This window comes from Triturus cristatus, chromosome 2_1, assembly GCF_964204655.1.
Source record: "Triturus cristatus chromosome 2_1, aTriCri1.1, whole genome shotgun sequence".
Lineage (NCBI taxonomy): Eukaryota > Metazoa > Chordata > Amphibia > Caudata > Salamandridae > Triturus > Triturus cristatus.
In genome coordinates, this window is record NC_140581.1 from 898,592,357 (window position 1) to 898,615,380 (window position 23,024).

General features: G+C 43.3%; 1 protein-coding gene across 2 annotated transcripts in view; it reads left to right on the forward strand.

The window, feature by feature from the left end:
• AGTPBP1 (ATP/GTP binding carboxypeptidase 1) overlaps positions 1-23,024 on the forward strand; it is a 1,256,713-nt gene that overhangs the window by 722,241 nt on the left and 511,448 nt on the right. For both annotated transcript variants that reach the window (XM_085633101.1, XM_085633102.1), the window contains one exon: positions 4,060-4,784. In XM_085633101.1, coding sequence (XP_085489227.1) covers positions 4,060-4,784 — 725 coding nt within the window. The remainder of the gene's footprint in view (positions 1-4,059; positions 4,785-23,024) is intronic.

Here is a 23,024-nt window from a genome sequence, read left to right on the forward strand (position 1 = left end):
TCACTAAGGGTGCATTTAGGAGGAGCAAGGTGAGAACAAGGAAAAATCATTGCATTTGCAGTTTAGATAGAGATCATATGCTATTGCATTTTACAAAACACATTCTGAATTTAGATATTAAACAATGTTCAGCGTTTCCAAAAAGCTTAAACTATTTTCTTTTAAAGAAGGTATTTTTATTCTTTCTTTATCTGTGTTTTTGCTTTGGTCTTGTTCGCACTGTTTGCAAAATCACATCATTTTGGAGGACAGCCTTGTTTTTCAGCTCTAGTCTTGCTCACAGAATTAGCAGAATCTCATGATTCAGAAGGATAGCCAAAATGTGTTTACTTGCTATTATAGGCTGTGGGTTTTTCAAGCCTTTTGAATAATTGGTTTCAGAGCAATACAATTGAAATGAATAGCCTTATAACAGGCAAATGTAAGACACTAGGTCACTGGTTGAGGGGGTGAAACCCTACTCAAGCAGCAACCACAATCCTTGTCAGGATGAAGTCACAGGAAACCTCAAATCAACATGTGCTCGACCCTCTGGTAGCTTGGCACAGGGCGATCAGGCTTAACTTAGAGGCAATTTGTAAAGTATTTGTGCAGCACTTCGAATAATGATAAAGTGAAAACACACCGCCAAGGGCATTCCGCACCAGATTAGATACATAGGGTAAAATGTCATAAATAAATCAAGGCTAAAATACAAACGTTCAATCAGTAGAACTGGAGAAATGCAATGTTAAAAGGTATGAGTAAAAATAGTTCCAAAATACCTAATTGCTACTCTCAGCTATCTGGTCGTGGGAGGCCGGGAGAAAGTCACAGGTTAAGGCCAACAGCGATGGAGCATTGGTTAGATACAGGGGTCAGGTTAGTTATCCCTGAAAAGTTAACTTCTCAGTCCAGTGCAGAGAGTCCAATCCGTGGTGTAGGGGGCCGCAAGGAGCATGGAAGTCGTTAATGTAGGGCGAAGAGCAGGCCTGCCATCGCAGACAGGTGTCACTGTAGCACAAAGATCCTTTTGTCATCACAAATGGTTAGGTCGGTGCTTCGCGATGGTGCTCCCCGCAAGTGGTCGATGTGGTAGCGAGAAGGGTGGGGCTAACGGATGTTTGCGATGGAGGGCTTTGCGAGTGATGAGGTTTTGACTCAAATGGGCCTATCCGTGGCCTCAAAGAGGCCAAAAACTTCAATTCAGCCTCTCTGAAACCACTCTAAGGGTCCAGGATCTGAGGGGCCCTACTTTGGGAGGTCAGGGGCTTGCTCCAGCTGGTTCTGGGTGGCGGTTCTGGTGATTGGTAGCCTGTTACGTACCTGTGTCTCTGAATATGAAGTCAACACTCTTGCCCTTGGAGTCACTCTCAAAGTCATGGGTTCAGATGCACATTCAAATCCCTCTGACTCATGCAGCAGGGCAGTGGGGCAGCAATCCAGCAAGGCAGCAGTCGAGCAAGGCAGTGGTCCTGCAGGGCTGCAGTCCAGCAGAGTAGCAGTGCTTTCAGCAGCTCAGCAGTCCTTCTTCCTGGCAGAGTCTCCTCAGTCTAGAAATGTACTGAAGAGTTGGTGTCTGAGGTCCAATATTTATACCAGGTGCCTCCTTTGAAGTGGGAGAAGCTTCTTGGTGCTTACCTTTGAAGTGCAAATGTTTCCTGCCTCACAGGCACTGTCTCCAGTCTAACTACATGGGGTATACAGCCCATAATGTGGAAGCAGGACCCAGCCTATTCAAGTGTAAGTAGGGCTGTTCCCTGCTCCCTCCTCCCATCCTACCAGTGATGAACTATCTAGGTACACCTAAGCTGTCTAGAGTATGTGGCTGTCTACGAGGAATCCACAAAGTCCAACTGTCAGCTACACCCAGTCATGTGACCCAGAGACAGGCTGCAGGCACTAAATGGCTAATGCATAAAATACCAACTTTCTTCAAATATTATCTTCAAAATTGTAACTTAAAGTCAGACTTTACCATACAATAGCATTTATATTACAATTCCAAAGACACCAAACATGAACTGGTTACCTGTTCCCATTTGAAAGTTACAGCGTATTTAATGTAATAAGTTAACTCCAATGTTTTCCTATGGGAGAGGTAGGGCTTACAGTAGTGAATAACACATATAATAGTTTTTCACTTCCAGGAGGTGCAAAACTTAAAAGTACATATCTAACGTTTTAAATACACTGCACCCTGCTCTCTGGGCTGTCCAGGGACTAAACTTGGGGCTACTTCTATGTACTAAAAAGGAAGGATTGGGCCTGGCAAATAGTTCATTTTGGCAGGTCGAAATGGCTGTTTGTGACTGCACACACAGGCTGCAGTGCCAGGCCTGAGACATGTTTGAAAGGGCTTCTTAATTGGGTGGCACAATCAGTACGGCATTCCCACTAGCAGCATTTAATTTACAGGCTCTGTGTACATGTAGTACCACTTTACTAGGAACTTACAAGTAAATTAAATATTCAATTGGGGGTAAGCCTATTTACATTATTTAAAGGAGTGAGCATATGCACTTAAGAACTGGTTAGCAGTGGTAAAGTGCAAAGAGTTCTAAGGCCAGTGAAAACGAATTCAGTAAAAATGAAGGAGGAAGGCAAAAAGTTTGGGGAAAGACTACTCTAAAGCTGACAGGTCTAACAGCAAACATCCCCTCACAAACACTTAATGAGTTAATGTTTAATGTCATACTGGTAAAGCACTGCACACTCATGGTAGTAAAAAGTTGTATAATTTTAAGGCATGGGTCTAAGGTGTCGTTGTGTTCTTTATATGAGATCCAAATGATTAAAGGTTTAGGTTGAAAGGTTGAAAATGGGACTAACCTGGTAATACAAGATAATTTACTTGGACTTGATCACTTCTGTCTTCTAGCCTAGGTATAGGTGGGTAGGAAGTAAGTCACTCAAACTGAAAAGGAGCCAGTTAAGGAAAGATGGAAAAAGGTTAAATAAAGTAATTCATTGGCTTCCGAAATGGAGATTCCTTTACCTAACGTTACTAAGAAAGGCTATATCTGTAAGACAATTTAGTTTAACAAGGCATCGATTAGGGTAGCCACAATTTTGGTTAAAACTTGAAAAGCTATCCTCCCTTGCATCTTTATTCAGCAGTGAAAAAAGTATATTATCAAGAATTTAGGTGTGGAGGCCTAATACAGGAGTTAGAAAAGGAGAAGATATGAAGGCTTGAGGCCTTCCAGTTGCTTTTATCTTGTGCATAAAGTGCTTTTGCCATGTGCTCTCCCTGGACTAATAGCACACCAATCAAATGAAGGAAAGCTTTGCATGAGGATTACAAAAGTGATTGTGTTAAGGATTTTTCGTTTGAAAATCCCAGAAGCATTTTTATATGCTATAAATATTCCATATTTCTTTAAAAAAATGTATTTTTTTACGATCTATTCGAGGTCATTGTCTCCTGGTGTTAAATTAGGGTAATGGTTGTAGTTTGTACGACATCACATCCATAAGTAATTTTGGGGAAACTCCATAAGTAACTTTGGGGAAACTTTTCATACTTTTCTTTACAAAGTGAAACTAGATAAAGCATAGATGTGAAAGTGGGAAGATGTTCTGTAGCTTACCTCGAAGCTTAGTCTTCCAAATGGGAACAAACAGTCTTGTGGCGACCTTCTGCCCAAGCAAAGAGTAAGAAGTCACCTTGGTCTGGAAAAGATGCTTATTTTAGTTATGTTTGTATACAGGTGAGGAGTGTTGGATAATTAAGTCACCCTACACCCTGCATTGTACTCCAAATCTGCAACAAAACTAATTTGAGAAAATGTTTCTTTGCCTTGATTTTTATTCAGTTTTAGGGAAAGGAATTGGGCAGATGTATTAATCTGTGCAAAACACTGAATAAATGCGAACGGAATTGGGAGTGTATTGGCAACGTATAATGTTTTCAAATGTCCCCTTTTAATTCCCCTTCAGCATCCTATCATACTGTGCTGGTTGGTATTAATTGTGAACCAGTTGGTAGGCTGCTGCCATGTGCCTAGTTTGTGTTTAAGTTGTTGGTTTGATTTGTCAAAGTTAATATTTTCTAACTATGCGTTTTGTTTTGCCAAGGAATTCCAGCAGGTGTCGAAGGAGCCAAAGTCTGCCTCAACTGGTGTGAATCGTATTGGACCTATTGTTGTCCCAACGGCAGGCGAGGAGCAGTCGGTGGAATATAATCACCTGTCGAGGGACCTTGCTTGTAGAAAGAGCATCAGTACTTTACTCGAGGAGGAACGGAAGAAGACACCACACATTCTGGATTTTTCAAGTAGTGACTGTGTTGCAGCAGTAAAACAGCAGCAAATTGTTCATAATGGGCCCCACCCTCCATGCCAGTGCCTTAATCAAGAAATAGTCAAGGGTTTTGACAGACTCGGTCTTCAGAGTGTTTCACGGAGCAATAGTCAGCATAGCTTAGCAGGATGCACACCTGATTTGGAGGGCAGGACCAGCCTTACCACATTTCCTTGCAGTAGAACATGTCATCATAATTCATCTTGTGAAAACAACCTGTTTGACCCGACATCAGTCCAGCTGGGGCCAATGTGCTGCTCTGGTGTTGATCCTGAAGAGGACGATGACGGAAGCTCCCATTCATCAGGGGAGCAAGTTATCCTAGGGTTGTCTGATTTAGAAACACTTCAACCCCTTCAGGATCCTGACCTCTATGTGGAAATTGTGAAAAACACCAAGTCTGTACCTGAATATACTGAAGTGGCATACCCGGATTACTTTGGTCATGTTCCACCTCCATATAAAGAACCTATAGTAGAAAGACCTTATGGTGTACAACGGTAAGGCGACTTTTTTTATCTTACTGATTGTCTTGTAGGGCGGGGTGTGATGCAAGGCAATTCTGCAGTGTGTGTAGCACTGTTGAATACAAACATAATATTTCAAGCTATACGGAACAGATTACTTTCTTTTGTTATACATTTTTCAAAGCAGTATGTTTGCAGGTAACAGAATTTAAAATAAACATTTTATAATGAAGATGTTTCAGTATAATCCATACAAATTTCAGAATGTATATTTTGGCTTTATTTCTTTTAAAATGATTTGCTTAAAATGGTGCTTAGACTGCCAATAATCACTATGTGGTGTCTCATGGTAAAAACGATTCATTTAAAATATCTTTTTATGCACGGGATGAAAAGGAGAAGTAACCTCTCTGTAGACAAGTAGTTTCAAGCAGAGTAAACAGTTGTTTTTTCTGAGCACTGGTGCTGTTTAATATATACAGTGTTGAATGTCCTACATGGAAGGTTGTTGGTACATTAAGGATATTGAATATGCCATTGATGACATGATTTCTGCTAGTTATAATAGCTTACTCCTTGATTATACTCTTTGGTGGGTGGGCTAGTAGTCTGTTACTGTTTTCACTGCATTAAAAAATAAAAGGCACATTAACAATTTTCTTTGATGGCTGGTCTCAATGAAAGCAGATTTATTTAATTTTTAGGTCGAGCCTAAGCAGTGCGCATGTGCTGTCTGGAAGACCTGCTTTGTTCAGCATACGGAGTGCAGTCCCGTCTGCTGCTTGTCATTGTTTACTCCTGCATTGCTCTTTTTTTCTGGCTCCTTATTGGTTGGCCCTCCAATGCATCACATTCGATTTCTGGCAAGGAGCACCGGCCAACCAGAGTTTACTTACGCTGTAGGTCTTCGTGTGTTTTGTTTAGGGACTATTTATTTTATTTCGTGGTAATAATATTGTATCACCACGGCGCTCGCTTTCATATATTTTTTCTAATCCCTTGCATGTGCATGGGTGCTGCACTTTATCTTTGAGCACTTTCCAAAAAACAATAGTTTATTGAGGCCAATTGGTCTATTTTAGAGAAAACACAGTGACTCCTATATATATACTCCTATATATTTTTAGGACCCAGAATTATACAGTATATCAAAGGCAAGTATAGAGCAGGACACTTTTATTATAATGCAATAAATGTATTAATTGCAGAGTATCATTTCATTTTTCAAATGTTTTATATAAATACCATGATCCAGTGCTGACAGAGAAGTAAAAAAGACGTGCTGTGGTGAATGAGAAAACATTAAAACATACATCAACTTAAACAACAAGCAGCTCTACTCCTTTTTTTGGCAATTTATTATATTATAAAATAAGGAGTTAGGTTGTTCTATGGTGGACGGCGTTTCGATCTCATGTACTTGAGATCATCATCAGGACAGGTGTGTGAGCACCTCAAATCTACAAGATAAAAACAAAAATAAAGAATGTCGTTGTAAAACTTAAGAACCCCAAAAGCCTGCACAATTATATACTTATTATTTTATAGGGAACACTTGCCTAATGTGTGAGGGAGGGGGAACCTAATTAGGAGACTTATTACTCCGAGGCATAGCTAAGAAAAAGCTGCCGGTATTTATTAGGGGTCATTATTTCAATCCATTTAGGATGATAGGTATAAATCAAGGCCTGTGTTAACTATGTAAGTCATCTGAAATTGACTTATTAATGTACGGCAGGACCAGCCATGTGGTGGATGCAGATCAAGCAGGGGCAGCTGGTGACATCTGAAAGTGGTGGGCGTAAAATTATTGTCGGACTGCACTGTAGCAAGCGAGCCCGAACCCCCTTCAGGGGGTTCGGGGGGGGTTCGCTCCGAGAAAATTTTGAAAAGAGTGGACAAATGGTGCATTTTCAATCAAATTTGAGGAAGCAGGAAGGTTAATAAAGCAATACAATTGAATTATTTATTATTTAAAAAGTGCCAATTTTTATGAGCTATAGAGAACAATCTTTGCATATGCTGATGTTATCATTTGCCCATATTAACTTTTGAACACACTGATACACTTGTAATGGTTTTAAAAATACAATCAATACATTAATTGACTGTACAACTAATGAACTGATGCGTAGAAGAGTTTAGTTGCACATTTGAACTGGCTTCCTATTATGTCTATTTGTTGCAACTGGATTTACATTTCCCATGTTTTACCAACCGGGAATTAAGACAGATTTCATAAAAACCCATTTGCCCAATTTGCTACTGGCTGACTAGGATTTCCAAGGAACAGACTAGTATCAGCTCAATCTTTATCGCAAAGGTTGCATAATATGAAACACTAAGGCAAAGTCTCAACCAGTAATTATTCTATAATATTTATGGACAGTTTACTCCACCATGGTATTTTATCTCGCCAGATCACTAGTGTGCAATATTTTTAAAAAATTGCTCACGCAACGCAATCAAAAACACTCATAGGAGGCACGGAGGATGGTGCCCAGAACCGGTGTCTTCATATTTGTTTTTTGTTGTGATGTTTCTCCTTTTGTCAAGTGGGTTCTGCTGACTAGATGTGGCACTTTGGTTTTTGGAAATTAAAATTTTTGTCAAGCCAAAACAGGGTATATTATTCAGGCAAAAAAACCAACTAAACTTAAAACGTTACACAGGTGTAAGCACGTCCAAGGTACAATGAAAGACACTGGACTTTCCTCAATAAAACCATATATGTACAAACACTGATAACCGCAAAAGGAACCAGTAGAAACCATTTGCAAGTGCACAACTCGAATTTAGGCCAGGTTTCTCACCAAGAGTGACCTGTGTTGCGATGCACCATTCACTCTTGGTGCCACAGTGTCCCACATTACCGTCTGCATGCCGTGCAACTGAAGTGGATAACCCCACTACGTCAGCCAATATGGTCTGTTGTGTAAACTGCTCCACTGCCCTATGCAAACAGTAATTTGATCGCAAGAGTCTGACAATTCATTTGTCCCCACTTCCCGATTACTTTTGAGTCAATATCTTGCTTAACAAAGAGAAAATATTTGCTTTGTTGAATGCAAATCATGTTTTCACACTTTGACCATCGACACTCTCATGCCACTCCCTTACTCACACAAGCAACAGCACCGAAACATTGCATTTTTTAGCAGTCACTGCAAATGCCTTCGCTATTTATTTCTCTTAGATCATCGAGTTTGTTACCCATGTTCCAGTGTTAGTTTCATAGGCGGTTGCTCACCACCAGTATCCATAATGGAGGGGCCCAATAACACCTCCCTCTCACAATGCAAGTTCCCGGACTGTTTTAAAGTAGGTTAAATTAAGCACCTTCTAAAGAAAGTAAAAGTCAAGTAACCCCGTAAATGTACACTGGTACCCATAAAAAGCATTCATGCCCGCTCAGGCTTAGAGGAATTCGAGAACTACCTCCGTCACATTGAGCTGAATCCTGATAAGAATAGGCGTTCACATTCTCACCGCCTACCGCACCGTAGCGGCGGAAGAAAAGCCCATTTATCTGTCTCTTGTCACCTGCACTCTCATACACAACTCGCAGGAGTGGCAGCGGGGGGGACTCGCAGGAGTGGCAGCGGGGGGGAGTGGGGTTTAAAATAAATTTTTAAAAATCCTACCTGAGAGCAGGTCCGCCGTCCACGCCGCCTCGGGTCCGTTGGCGCCTACAGCCCCTCTCAGCCAATTCGAATTGGCTTAGGGCACGGTTACTGCTCGCCCGCCTGCCCATTAGGAGACCGAGGTTTGAGCCTTTGCTCAAACCTCGCTCTCCTAATGGGCATGCGACAACCTGAGCAAACACCAGTGCGCATGACTGGGCACGGAGCGAAAATTCGCTCACCTTCCCCACTCATGCGCACTTGTGCTGCTTCCTGTTGCCCTTGCCTGGTTGTCTGACAATCATATCAGTCAACATGACGCCGGACCGCCCACCCCCTTCAGACTCTGAAGGGGGTGGGCGGTCCGACGTCATGCTTGTCAGTTCTCCCTCGGCGTCTTTGAACTTAAGTAAACTGATTCAGTTTACTTAAGTTCAAAGAAGCCAAGGGAGCTGCGGGCGGGGGGGCTACGCCCTAAAGCCCCTATGGACGCACCGCGCCTGAGATCAAGTGAAGGCACATAAATTTAATCTCACAAAAGGAAGCCTGAGGGGGCTCTTGATTCTGAAATTAGAGAGAGACGGCAAGAAGGCGCCCTGTCAGTAATGATAGGGAAATCCTGAGGCACTTACTAGTCACGTGGCAGATGCCTACTTGAGTCTTGGCAAGGAACCAGCATCGAGCAGGTTCCTGTTCTGAAAATTTCTGTTTTACCGAATAGATTGTGGTATCTAAAATATGAAAGGAAGCGGTCATGGTCAGCGAGAACTGGATGACCAGTATCCAAGGGAAAGCCGCATTGAAGGGGTGAGTGCAGAAGTAATTAAATATAAACCGGAAGTGCAAGCATATCTGGTCTTGAGCGGGCTAGAATGCTGACCGAGAATAGGAGTGAACATGCGCAATGAATGCCTAGAGGCTTGAGTCCCTTATAATGTGATAGTCCCATTGCTGGAGGGGCTCTACGAATACCAAACGATATTGCTGTCGGTCATGAAAAACATGTGTCAATCGGGGGTTATATTTATTAAAATAAGATTCACTTGTTAGTAGAGTCATCTTGTTACTAAAACCAAGAAAACGAGTTTCTAAAGGAAATACGAGGCAATTGTATAACCAATAATTGCATTTTACCACTAGGTGTCTTTGTTTTGAAAAAAGGATATTTTAAGATCTTTAGTGTAAAAAATGTAATTAGTTTAAACATACATAAATGCACAATTACAAAATTAGATCAGGTACAAACCACATAACATTTAAAACAAAAGCATGTGTCAGTTATCCACATCTTTGAGAACGGCGCCCGCTTTCATGTTTTGTTTAGGTCGAGCCTGGGCAGCGCGTGCTCTCCTCTGGGAGGCATTCTGTATTCAGGTAGGGACTTGAAGCTCCGCCAACTCTCCACCCATATTTTTCATTGGCTTGTGTCATTGTTCACTGTAAACTGTTGCTATTCATTGGTCAAAAGGCTTAGTAGTCTCTTCTTAGTACCGACTTATCTCATTTTGTAACCTCCCATGGCTAGCAACACTCCCCGTTATGTGTGTTGTCACTCGGTGGGCCACAATTACAGCTTCCGAGCACTATTTTCTCAAATAGCTTTGTCCTGCCTGCAACACTCTCTCTCTTAACGCTTTTAAAAAAAAAATGATAGCACGGGCATTTGCAATGCAATAGGTCTTGCATTTGCGAGAGTATAAGCTATTGGCATTGTAAATGACAATGCCTTTTATTTATCTGTTTTAAAAACAACACTTAAATAAAAGGCATTGTCATTTACAATGCCAGTAGCTCAAACTCTCGTAAATGCGAGACCTATTGCATTGCAAATGCTTGTTTTTTATTACCATGGTGCCACATTACGGGCCGCCATGCGCATAACTTTTCTAACAAAAGACCCTAAGTAGAAACTTTTGTGTCGATGGCATGGGTTTATACTCAGCACTACAACTCAGATCTGTCATCTTGGAAAACAAACGTTAAATAGCAAAAGAAACAATAGGAGCGAATGAACTATTTAACCCCTTCGCTGCTAGGCCCCTCCCCCCCCCCCCCCCCCCCCCCCCCTCCCCATCGTGCTAAGCCTTTTTTTGGCTATTTGAGGTAGTTCACGCTTCGGCCCCTGTAACTTTTTGACCACATAAGGTATTCGTGCCAAAATTGCGTCCTGGGATTCTAAAGGTACCCAGGGTTTGTGAATTTCCCTGGAGGGGGGAAATGGGAAAAAAGGGCTCCAGATGAAAGTGTCTGGTTTTTCCCCTGCAAATGGTATCAAAAAGGGGGTTGTGGTGGTCAAATCACCATCTTCCCAGCTTTCAGGGACAAGCAGACTTTTGTCAAAAAAACATTTTTTAGACAGTTTTAACATTTTTCTGGGACATAGCCTATTTTTGCTATTTTTTGTACTTTTAACCTCCTTCAGGTTTAAACTGGGGTGGCATGGTGAGCAAAAGAATGATGGATTTAACCCAGATCTCTTGACTGGGGGTGAATGTTTGGATTTGTTCTGCATTCCGTCCATCAATTGTGTGTCTTTTGCTTTCTTGCCCTAAGTGCGCCAGGTATGCCCAGACGTGGGTCCTGGGCTCACTGTGCCACTGGAATCAAGCTATCCTGGCTGAAGAGGGGTGAAACCCCGAAACCGGTCCTAGGATGCTTGTTTCCGGTCCAGGGAGGACCTGACTTGGTAGTTCGGTCTGGACTGTTCCCATGAGGCACAGGGTCAAGACTGATTTGCATATGGCCAGGTCTAAACTGGGGTGGCATGGTGAGCAAAAGAATGATGGATTTTAACCCAGATCTCTTGAATGGGGGTGAATGTTTGGATTTGTTCTGCATTCAGTCCATCAATTGTGTGTCTTTTGCTTTAACCTCCTTCCAGTTAATGGTAGAAATTGGTATGAAATCAATAATGGATCCTGGAAAGCTATACATTTTAGAAAAGTAGACAAAATTCTGAATTTAGCAAGGGGTCATTTGTGTAGATCCTTCAAGGTTTCTTTATAGAAACTAACAGTTAAATATGGGAAAAATTGAAAATTTGTTGAAAAAAAAACAACCATGTGTGTCAACGTTTTCACCTGTAACTTCTTCTAATTATGACAGCTGTTTCAAAGCAATATACCGTTACATTCGCTGGACCTTTCTGGTTGTGGGGATATATAGGACTTGTAGGTTCACTAAGAACCTGGCGAATCCATAACCAATAACTGAGCAGCGTCTTGCAGTGAATTTTTATTATGTACCGGGTATATAGCAATTATTTTGGGAAAATGTATATATGGAAAAATCAGTATGAAAGACACCTATGTATTTCTGAAATGGGAACAAAATCTAGAGTTTAGAAACAGTAAATAATTGCACATTTCCGAAATTGGGAGTACCCATACTAGCATGAGAATTATAGGTCATTTTTCAAAATGACTTTTTTTTTTACACATTGTCTTTCATTTGGAAGGCAGAAATGCATTGAAAGTCAATAGGTAATAACAGTTGCTCTACAATTTTGTGTCTCCGAATAAAAATGGTACCGCACTGGTGTGGGTAGGCCTTGTGCCCACAACAGGAAACTGCTCAAAACGCAACGTGGACACCACATTTTCACAATGAAAAATTACCATATTTTTGCCTAGCTGTCGTTTTTTAACCCTACCTCTACCGACACCTAGGGAAACCTAGCAAAACTATACATTTTTGAAAACTAGACACCATGGGGAATCCAGGATGGGGTGACTTGACTGGTTCTCACCAGGTTCTGTTACCCAGAATCCCTTGCAAACCTAAAAAATAGTTCAACACATTTTCCTCACATTTCTGTGGTGGAAAGTTCTGGAATATGCGTAGATCCACAAAATCCTACCCACCCCGCGTTCCCCAAAGTCTTCCGAGAAAAATTATACCTCATCTGTGTGGTTAGGCCTAGTGCCCACGACAGGAAACAGCCCAAAACACAAGGTGGACACACCACATTTTTACAGTGAAAAATGACCCTTTTTGTGCAAAGTGCCTAACCGTAGTTTTTTAACCCTAGCTATGCCGGCACCTTGGGAAACCTAGCAAACCTATACATTTCTGAAAACTAGACACCCAGGGGAATCCAGGATGGGGTGACTTGACTGGCTCTCACCAGGTTCTGTTACCCAGAAACCCTTGCAAACCTAAACAATTGTCAAACAAAACATATTTTCCTCACATTTCTGTGGTGGAAAGTTCTGGGATCTGCGTGGATCCATAAAATTCCACCCACCCTGCGTTCCCCAAAGTCTTCCGAGAAAAATGGTACCTCACTTGTGTGGGTAAGCCTAGTGCCCGCGACAGGAAACTGCCCAAAACGCAAGGCGGACACACCACATTTTCACAGTGAAAAATGAAAACTTTTTTGCACAGGTCCTAGCTGTATTTTTTTAACCCTATCTCTGCTGGCACCTAAGGAAACCTATCAAACCTATACATTTGGGAAAACTAGACACCCTGGGGAATCCAGGGTGGGGTGACTTGACTGACTCTTACCATGTTCCGTAACACAGAATCCCTTGCAAACCTAAAAGATTGTTAAAAAAAACACATTTTCCTCACATTTCTGTGGTGTAAAGTTCTGGAATCTGCGTGGATTCACAAAATTCCACCCACCCCGCGTTCCCCAAAGTCTTGCGAGAAAAAATGGTACCTCACTTGTGTGGGTAGGCCTAGGGCCCGTGACAGGAAACGGCCTAAAACGCAAGGTGGACACACCACATTTTCACTGTGCAACATGACCCTTTTTTTTGCAAAGTGCCTAGCTGTAGTTTTTTAACCATAGCTCTGCCGTCACCTAGGGAAACCTAGCAAACCTATAAATGTTTGAAAACTAGACACCCGGGGATGCAAGGGAGGTATGGCTTGCATGGATCCCCCAACGTTTTCATTCCCAGAGTCCCCTGAAACCTCAAATTTAGCTGAAAAAAAATCACTTTTTCCACACGTTTTTGTGTGGGAAAGTTGTGGCATCACCGGGCAGACACAAATATCCTACCATCCAGTGTTCCCCCAGGCCTCCCGATAAAAATGGTGCCTCACTCGTATGGGAGGCCCAAGTACCCGCGACAGGCAAGGGCCCAAAACGTATTGAGGCGACATTAAAATTGCCTATCACAAAGCGACCTGGTTTTACAAGGGGGGGTCACCTGGGTTTTTGGCCCCGTGCTCGGCGGCCAGCTAAGGAAACCTACCAAACCCACACATTTCTGAAAACTAGACACCCGGGGGATTCCGGGGAGGTATGGCTTGCAGGGATCCCCCAACGTTTTCTTACACAGAATCCCCTGCAAACCTCAAATTTAGCAGAAAAAATCACTTTTTCCACACAGTTTTGTGTGGGAAAGTTGTGGCATCACCGGGCTGACACAATTTTCCTACCACCCAGTGTTCCCCCAGGTCTCCCGATAAAAATGGTGACTCACTCGTTTGGGAGGCCCAAGTACCCGCGACAGGCAAGGGCCCAAAACATTTTTTGATAGGCAATTTTGATGTTGCCTCAAGTGAGGCACTATTTTTATCAGGAGACCTGGGGAACACTGGGTGGTAGGAAATTTATGTCAGCTCGGTGATGCCACAACTTTCCACACAAAAATGTGTGGAAAAAGTGATTTTTTTCCAGCTAAATTTGAGGTTTGCAGGGGATTCTGGGTAAGAAAAGGTTGGGAGATCCATGCAAGCCATACCTCCCTGGAATCACCTAGGTGTCTAGTTTTCAGAAATGTGTGGGTTTGGTAGGTTTCCCTAGCTGGTCGCCGAGCACAGGGCCAAAAACCCAGGTGACCATCTTGCAAAACCAGGTCGTTTTGTGATAGGCAATTTTGATGTTGCCTCAATACGTTTTGGGCCCTTGCCTGTCGCGGGTACTTGGGCCTCCCACGCGAGTGAGGCACCATTTTTATCGGGAGACCTGGGGTAACACTGGGTGGTAGGAAATTTGTGTCAGCTCGGTGATGCCACAACTTTCCACAAAAAAATGTGTGGAAAAAGTGATTTTTTTTCAGCTACATTTGAGATTTGCAGGGGATTCTGGGTAAGAAAATGTTGGTGGATCCACGCAAGCCATACCTCTCTGGAATCCCACGGGTGTCTAGTTTTCAGAAATGTGTGGGTTTAGTAGGTTTCCCTAGCTGGCTGCCAAGCACGGGGCCAAAAACTCATGGGACCCCCCCCCCCCCCTTGCAAAACCAGGTAGGTAATTTTGATGTCTCCTCAATAGGTTTTGGGCCCTTCCCTGCCGCAGGTACTTGGTCCACCCACACAAGTGAGGTACCATTTCAATTGGGATACTTGGAGAAATGCTGGGGGGTAGGAAATTTTCAGTTTCTTTCTGCAGCTTGAAAATTTTGGCACAATAATGCGAGGAAAATGTGACAGTCATACTTTGAGGTTTGTAGGACATTGTGGGTAAGATACCGTGTTGGGATCCACGAGAGAGACATCACCATGTACTCCCAAGGGTGTTTAGTTTTTCTTAGATTAAATGTACACCTTGGCAGAGAGACAAAAAAGCAAAGATTACTGGTTGGATTTGGCACGAGGGCAAGTGATGGTTCAATATATAAAATTTTATTAACAAGAGATTTCACAAAAATGAAATGCACTGTCAATAATTGAAAGGACAAAAAACTGAACCAGTGACTCACAGCTCGTGACCTGTAAAGCCACGTCAAGGCCCCAACCGCTTTACAGGCCATTCACACACCTTTCATACGTGATACACACAAGACCATTCACACCACCAGGCACAAAACCAACACATTGCAACATTCACAAAAAGGTATAAGGTACACCCTGGTTGAGAAAGATAGAAAAGGCAAATATTTCTGCTCAAGCACACATACATACAGGTTGGATTTGGCACAAGGGTGAGTGATGGTTCAGTACAGATGTTTTAACCAGAGATTTCACAAAAATGAAATGCACTGCTAATAATTTAAAGGACGAGAAACTGAACCATTGACTCACAGCTCGTGAGCTGTACAGCCACAGCAAGGCACCAACCTCTTTACAGGCCATTCATACACCTTTCATATATATGACACATACAAAAGCATTCACACAGCCAGCCGCGGGCCCAGCACATTACAACAGTCACACCAGCAGAGAGCGCCATTCAAGGGCCCATCACTTTCGCACGCCCACATTCCTGACACAACAACCACACCAGCTCACGGATTGTGTGGAGTGGCATTTAGCTAGCAGTGTGTGTAGTGACCAGCAGCAAGTCACTGCTCACACACCGCCAGCCAAGCGCCAGTCCACGCACACTGCCAGCCAAGCGCCAGTCCACGCACACTGCCAGCCAAGCACTAGTCCATGCACACTGCCAGCCAAGCGCTAGTCCACGCACACTGCCAGCCAAGCACTAGTCCACGCACACTGCCAGCCAAGTGGCCATCCACGCACACCGCCAGCCAAGCGCCAGTCCACGTACACCACCAGCCAGGCGCCAGTCCACGCACACCACCAGCCAAGCGCCAGTGCCTTCACCGCCAGCCAAGTGCCAGTCCACGCACACCGCCAGCCAAGCACCAGTCCACGCACACCGTCATAAATTGTTTTTTAACAAGAAAGAAAACACAAACCAATTGCAACTAAATACAAAACTATAATTACAAAAACAACAACAGTAACTAAAGACATCATTCTATTGCCAAACGGGAAACTAAGGAACTATATAAATCCTTACATACCAGGCAGTACACTATTAGACTCACGGTTGCTCCCAAAAACTCTTTTGAGTGTGATAAAATCTGAAACATGTGGGCACACGCAGCCCAGGATTAGAAGGACAATCGGCACAGTGCATACGACTCTTTTTCCACACATCTCTTCGCAAGCAGACTCTACATCTCTTACAGGGATTAGTTTTTTTGGGCGTGGGAGGAATTAAATCAGGAAAGTGGCGATCTTTCAAACTAGCCACATCCTCGACCACTCCAACTCTAGGAACACTTGCCTGTTCCACAACAACAAGGCTGCCTATCACAGACTCCTGAAACTGAACAAAAGTCATCCTTGACTCAGGACAACAATCCTTGACTACAACAAAAGCATTAAAGGTTGCCTAGTGGAAAAGATGGATAGCCAACTTCTTATACCAAACGTAAGATTTGCGAACAGCAGTGTAAGGTCCCACCTCTGATCTACTCTATCAACACCACCCTGTGCTTATTGTAGTCTACAATGCACACAGGTTTGCGCACTTCAGCAACCTGACCCCAAACAGCCACAGGTGAAGTACTCTCATCATGAATGGTAGTCAGCATGTACACATCCCTCCTGTCCACAAATTTCAAAGCTAGCAGTTCCTCACTATGCAAGGCACTGCACTGTCCCCTCTGACGCTTTTTGCAAACAAGCTCTTTTGGGTAACCTTTACGGTTAGTGCGGATTGTGCCACAAGTAAAAGTGTCCACTTTGAACAATTCCTTAAACAATTGCACAGCAGTGTAGAAGTTATCAAGGTACAAATGGTGGCCTCTGTTAAACAGTCCTCTAGCAAGATCCCACACAATTTTCTCTGAAACTCCAAAAGTGGAGGGACAACCAGGGGGGTCAATAGTGGAATCCCTACCAGTGTACACCTTAAAATTATAGATATATCCTGTCCTACTCTCAGACAACATATACATCTTAATTCCATAACGTGCCCTCTTGCTAGGAATGTACTGCCTAAAAACCAAACGGCCCTTAAACAGGACCACAGACTCATCAACAGATATTTCTTTGCCTGGAGTATAGATCTCTGAAAATCGATCTACAAAGTGATCAAGAACAGGCTGAATCTTAAAAAGACAGTCACAGTCAGGGTTATCTCGTGGCAACGCCAAAACATTGTCAACAAAATGCAGCATCCGAAGCAAAATTAAATACCGATCACAACTCTTAATTGCAGGAAATATGGCCGTTGCCATCAAGGGACTGGTAGACCAATATGAAGCCAGGGACGGCTTCCTTATCAAGCCCATCAAAAACATCAAACCCAAAAACTTCTTCATCTAATCCAGATTTGCGGGAGTCCACCGGGTAGCTGTAGAGCGGGGCCTAAGTCTGGCACTTTTGTCCCTCAAAAACTGTTCAGCATACTAATTAGTCTGCTCAACAATCTCAGCCAAATATACATCATCCATAAACAACTGAGAAAACTGTATATGCAAAATATTTTCACAATCCACTCTACACCCTGCATCACCACTAAAGGCAGGCAACACCGGCTGCACCATGTTTGGATCAACCCAGAGTCCAGCACTACCAAAGGGAAGCCTTACAGCCCCAGGCTGCAATCCAGATGCCTCTTGCACCATCGGCACATCAGTGTCCTCCTCTAAAACAGGCACTTCATCCGCACTGAGAGTAGCTTCATCCGCACTGAGAGTAGCTTCATCATCCGATGATTCCATGTGGAGAGAAAATGCATTGCCTGAATCCTGCTCTCCCTCAGACGCACTGTCAGTCTCATAATCATGGTCAGAGGAAGATTCAAAAAGCATACCAACCACCTGCTGAGCAGTAATTCTACAGCTAGCCATAATCCTTACTAATAAAGGTAACTTGTCAAACAAGTCAGCAACAACAAACACTTTGTAAAATAAGTAACAAACAAAATGCGTCCTTATCACAAAGACCTATGTACTCCAAAACTATACCACTCACTTGCCAGAAGTAGCTAGACTCACCACCACCTACTCTCCACAGACACAGTAAGGATCAACAATATCCCACTAAAAAAGAAAAAGAAAAGAAAATTACACATAAGAGAATGCAAAACACATCGCAAAGAATTTCATGCTCAAAACACTAACTAAATATGCTGCCATTATGACACCACTTACAAAAAAAGTCATTCATGCAGGACAATAATACTCATTTAGAGTAAATACAACAAAAATGTTTTTCATACGGAAAAAATGCAACTATTCAAAACTCCAGAACAACCACTGCCGAAACCACAAACAGGAATCAAAAGCTTTACACTAGATAAAAAGGAGAAAAAAATTACAATCACTTATGCAAATAATGCACCAGTCCACACACAATCCACCAGCCAAGCTAAGGGGTAGGTGGGCCTAAGAGTATAAATAAAATATTCACCCCCGTAAAAGGGGAGCGAACCCTGCCCAAGGGGCCACTCCTCACAGACAAATCCCTGGTGGTCTAGTGGGCCCAGTTTAAAAAACAAAAGGCTAGATCTGCCCCCCTGGGGGGCTGACACAGCCAAAAAGATTGCCTCCAAAGGGGAGCGACCCTTGCTCAAGGGGCCACTCCCCACAAATATATCCCTGGTGGCCTAGTGGCCATACCAAAAAATAAAAATCAGCCGGTCTGCCCCCCAGGGGGACAGAAACTGGCAAATTAATACTCCCCAAAGGGGAGCGACCCTTGCCCAAGGGGCCACTTCCCACAAACAAATCCCTGGTGGTCTAGTGGGCCCAATCTTATCACAATATGGCGACAAACATTGCCCCCAAAGGAGAGCAACCCTTGCCCAAGGGGTCACTCTCCACAAATAAAACCCTGGTGGTCCAGTGGGCCACTTTAAAAAAATGGCGAAATCTGCCCCCCAGGGGGGCAGACAAAGCCAAAAAAACTTTGCCCCTATGAGGGGAGCAACCCTTGCCTAAGGGGCCGCTCCTCCCAAACAGTAATCAAGATCATTAAAAAAAAATTAAAAATCCCTGGCGTCTAGTGGGCATTCCTGCTGCACGATCGCATGATCGTGCAGCAGGAATGCACAAAAGAGGCATCAGGGGAAAGAAAGACCCTTTCCTTTTCCTGATGCCTCTTTTGTTTAAATACCCCCCCCCCTCCCACGAGGAGAAACTTGCCTCCTCTTCTCTCCAGCGCGCTGGAAGAAATGGCTTCCAGCGCACCAGGAATCCTCTAATGATGTGGAGGGGGGTCTTGGGGGGAGGCAGGGGAAGGGCTTCCCCTGCCTTCCCCAGTGGGGGAACGTAGATAGGCGGCCCACGGGGGGAGCGCCAGCGCTTCCCCCGTGGGTGGGTGCTAGGACGGCCAGGAGCCATCCGGCGCACACGCCCACCGTGACGTCGGATGACTCCCGGCCGTCCGACGCACGTGAAGGGTTAACTGTACCTGTACTACTTTGGTGTCTGTGAGCATAACAGGGAGACAGGCTTGGTGCTTTCTAGCTAAATTTATATGGCATAATCAAATTAAACCACATGTTTCAGGTGTGCATTTGTAAATGGATCGTTCAGTTGCAGAGCCTCCCAGGCATTTTAATGAGGAGTAAGGGGGTAAAAAGAGGCATAGAATTAGTTTAATGAATAACAGCAATCAGGGGGCAGGGCTTAGCCAAAAGCTCTACCTTCTCTTCTTGCACGTTGCTCTTTAGAGCCAGGAAGTGCACTGCTCCTTTTCACTGAAAGAGCAATCAAACTCTGCAACAGTGTAACGAACTGCAAAATGGGGGAGGAGCAGTTAGCGAGAGAAGGGGAAAGAGGAGAGACAGAGGGGAATCAGCCATGCGATGGAAAATGGCTGCTAGCAGCCTCTCCTCTCAGTAAAATTTAGTGATCCTTTTTGCTCAAATGCTGCCTTCTCGTCTTATTGGGGAGATACCGAGGTTTTGAGATCTCAATGATCCGGCCGAAGAAAAACCATTAACTATATATAATATGACAAATTGTACCCCGGCACTCCGAATATTTATCTCTTCATTCTTAATTTTATTTAAAGCACAAATCTTTCATGCATTTTAGGTAGCTCAAAACAAATTGTTATGTTGTACTGGGATTTTCTTAAATGTAATAGTTTGTACTTTGTTTGGTTATTACACAGTATTTCGCTTTTACAATGGTTTTAAAATAGCATTGTGTATACACGCATTTGTTGTAAACAGAAGATAATCAGATATTATACAGTTTGATATGGATGTAACGAAACACATGTTGGCTGTTATGTTTCTTCATCACCAGTCTGTGTTCCTCCATTAACAGGAATTGGACCATCACTATCAAACTGTATAATATCGGATTGCCTAGTGTTTACAACAAATGCATGTACACACAATGCTATATTAGAAACATTGTGCAAGTGAAATACTGTGTAAGAACCAAACAACATACAAACTATTTAATTTGAGAAAATTCAAGTACAACATAACAAGTGGTGTCTTCTGTGATTTGAGCTACCTAAAATGTATGAAGGATTTGTGCTTTAAATAAAATTAGGAATGAGGAGATAAATATTAGGAGTGCCGAAGTACAATTGTCATATTAAGTTTAGCACAGGGATCTGGCTAGATGTTCATGCATTAACACCCAAGGTAGTGGGGTGTTCTGTTACCTTGATTAGCACCAAGACTTATGTTTCATCGAAATTTAATTAGTACTACATTAATCACGTCAAATCTTCTTTGTACTGAGGTGCGACTCCTTAGTGCACTATTCAAATCAACATAACACCACACAACATTCACAAGGAAGCTCCCACACATTGTTTGGCACAGATGACAAACAAGACGCCAGTGGCCTTAATACCTCTCCTGACTCTGGCCTCTCTACACCTGCAGGTACTGCTCTCAAAAAGAGTGCTTCTTTTGTGGTGGTCATACTGAGGGCTTCCGAAGTTATTGACCTCCAGCTCCTCAACTTAGAAGTCAAAACCAATACCTTGACTGACATTAACCCCTTATTACCCTTTAACAAGGCCCTCATTGGTGCCCTTTTAGGGACCTGGTCCAAACCTTGGTTGTGGCCCCTGGTGAACTGCCAAATTTAACGATGCCGCGTTCTTGCCCTGGGGCCCTTGTCTCCGCACCGCTCTCCCGAGAGCTTAGTGGTGCTAGCATTAATTTGCAAGTCTAACCCAAACATGTTCCCGACTACTCCCTCCAATAGGGAGTCCTAAAGAGTAGAAACCTTTGGGAAGAGGGTATTTTCTTCCACCAGTTTGACCCTCAGGTCTGTCAAGGTCATGTGCCTACTTAGACACTATTCCCATGCTCTTTGGGATGCAGTGGCTCAAGTCCTCCTAGGTGTCCCTGAAGATCTCTGACCTGCCCTGACCCAAGCTATACAGGACAGTCGTGTTTCTGGCAAGTTTACAGTTCAATGTTGCTTAGATACCACTGATTCCAACAGGCAGGCCATTGGCATCAGTGTTGCCATTTGCTGCCACACCTGGCTTCGGTGAGCTGTTTTTTAGGCGATGTCCAATCAACCCTCAAGGACATGCCCTTTGACGTGACTCGCCTTTGGGGGAGAAGGCAGGTTCTGCTCTCGAGCGCTTGAATTGAAAGCGAGCAGAGATCCAGAACGCTCCCTGGTCTTGTCTACTCGGCTTTGCCAGCCGCATCAGCCCTACTGTTCGTTTTGCAGTTTTGGCAGAGGTACCCCGTATGACAGCCAATTCAGCCTTGGCAGAATGCGCAGCAGTTTCACAACCAGAACCCTGGCGCTCACCAACCCTGTGGTCAATGTCAGCTAGCCACTCAGCCCATTACTCTCCCACCTATGCAGCCCCACCTGCCAAACTCCTTTAGCGGGTCCCTAGTGAAACACAGACCCTCCTTCTGAAGCAGAATCCAACGATTGTTGCTGGGTTGACAGACTATAATCTAAGACAGGTGTGACCTGCAGGTAGTCCAGAAGGGGTATTCTTTGCCTTCATTGCAACTCCGTCGTACCTTACACCGCCTCTGGAACGATTGACAGAAGACCGTCTGTCTGTCTTATGGCAGGAAGTGCAAGCCTTTTTAGTCAGAGCGGTTGCAGAGAGGGTTCAGAAGTAGGTCTTGGTTGTTATTCCTGGTACTTTCTGGTGCCAAAGAAGGACAAAGGCTGTCCTCCTATTTTTTACAGCTAACTGTAATACTGCTAATTCAATGTACTGTATAAAATGCCTCTGCATTTTAATTTACATTGGAAAAAGAGAAAGGAAGTTGAAGATAAGAATCACCGAACACAAAAGTACGATTTGTAACAAAAATACAAACTCTAATTCGGCCTTACAGTGGGTGGACTCCAGACATACCACAGCACAATTGTGATTTCAAGTTATAGAGGTTCTTGAAAACCTCCCAGATCGCAACATCTTAAAACCTCTCTCTCAAATAGAAGCAATTTGGATCAAAAGATTGGATTCCATGACCCTTAAGGGACTAAACGACTAATTAGAAATGAGTTGTTTCCTATAATGGCATTGAATGAAAAAGGACTAAGCAAGTGTAGCATCATTTCTTTTCAACAAAGATGGTGTGTCCTATCAGATAGTCATCAGTCATCAACAGAACTAAAAAAAATTACACCACACATGTTTTATCTAGTACAATATTTTGACCACAAAAGCATGGTGAAATCTATTGATTTCTTAATGAGGATATTAAGTATACATGTAAGGGATTGAGCTCATAAAGCATTCAGTAAAACAGAGTTTCAGTAGGTCTCTATGTGTCTTATGTATTGCTTTTATTGTCAACATATGCAAAAGACCAGTCAATGATTATTTACCATGAACATACAGAACAACCCGCACATCAATGAGAAGTGTTTCACTTAGGTGTTTTGAGGAAGTTTGGGAATTGTTTCTTATGGTTTGTTTGGACACGATAATAATTTTGCATCATATATCATTATTATTTGGGTTTTTGACCAAATAACTTTTTAAT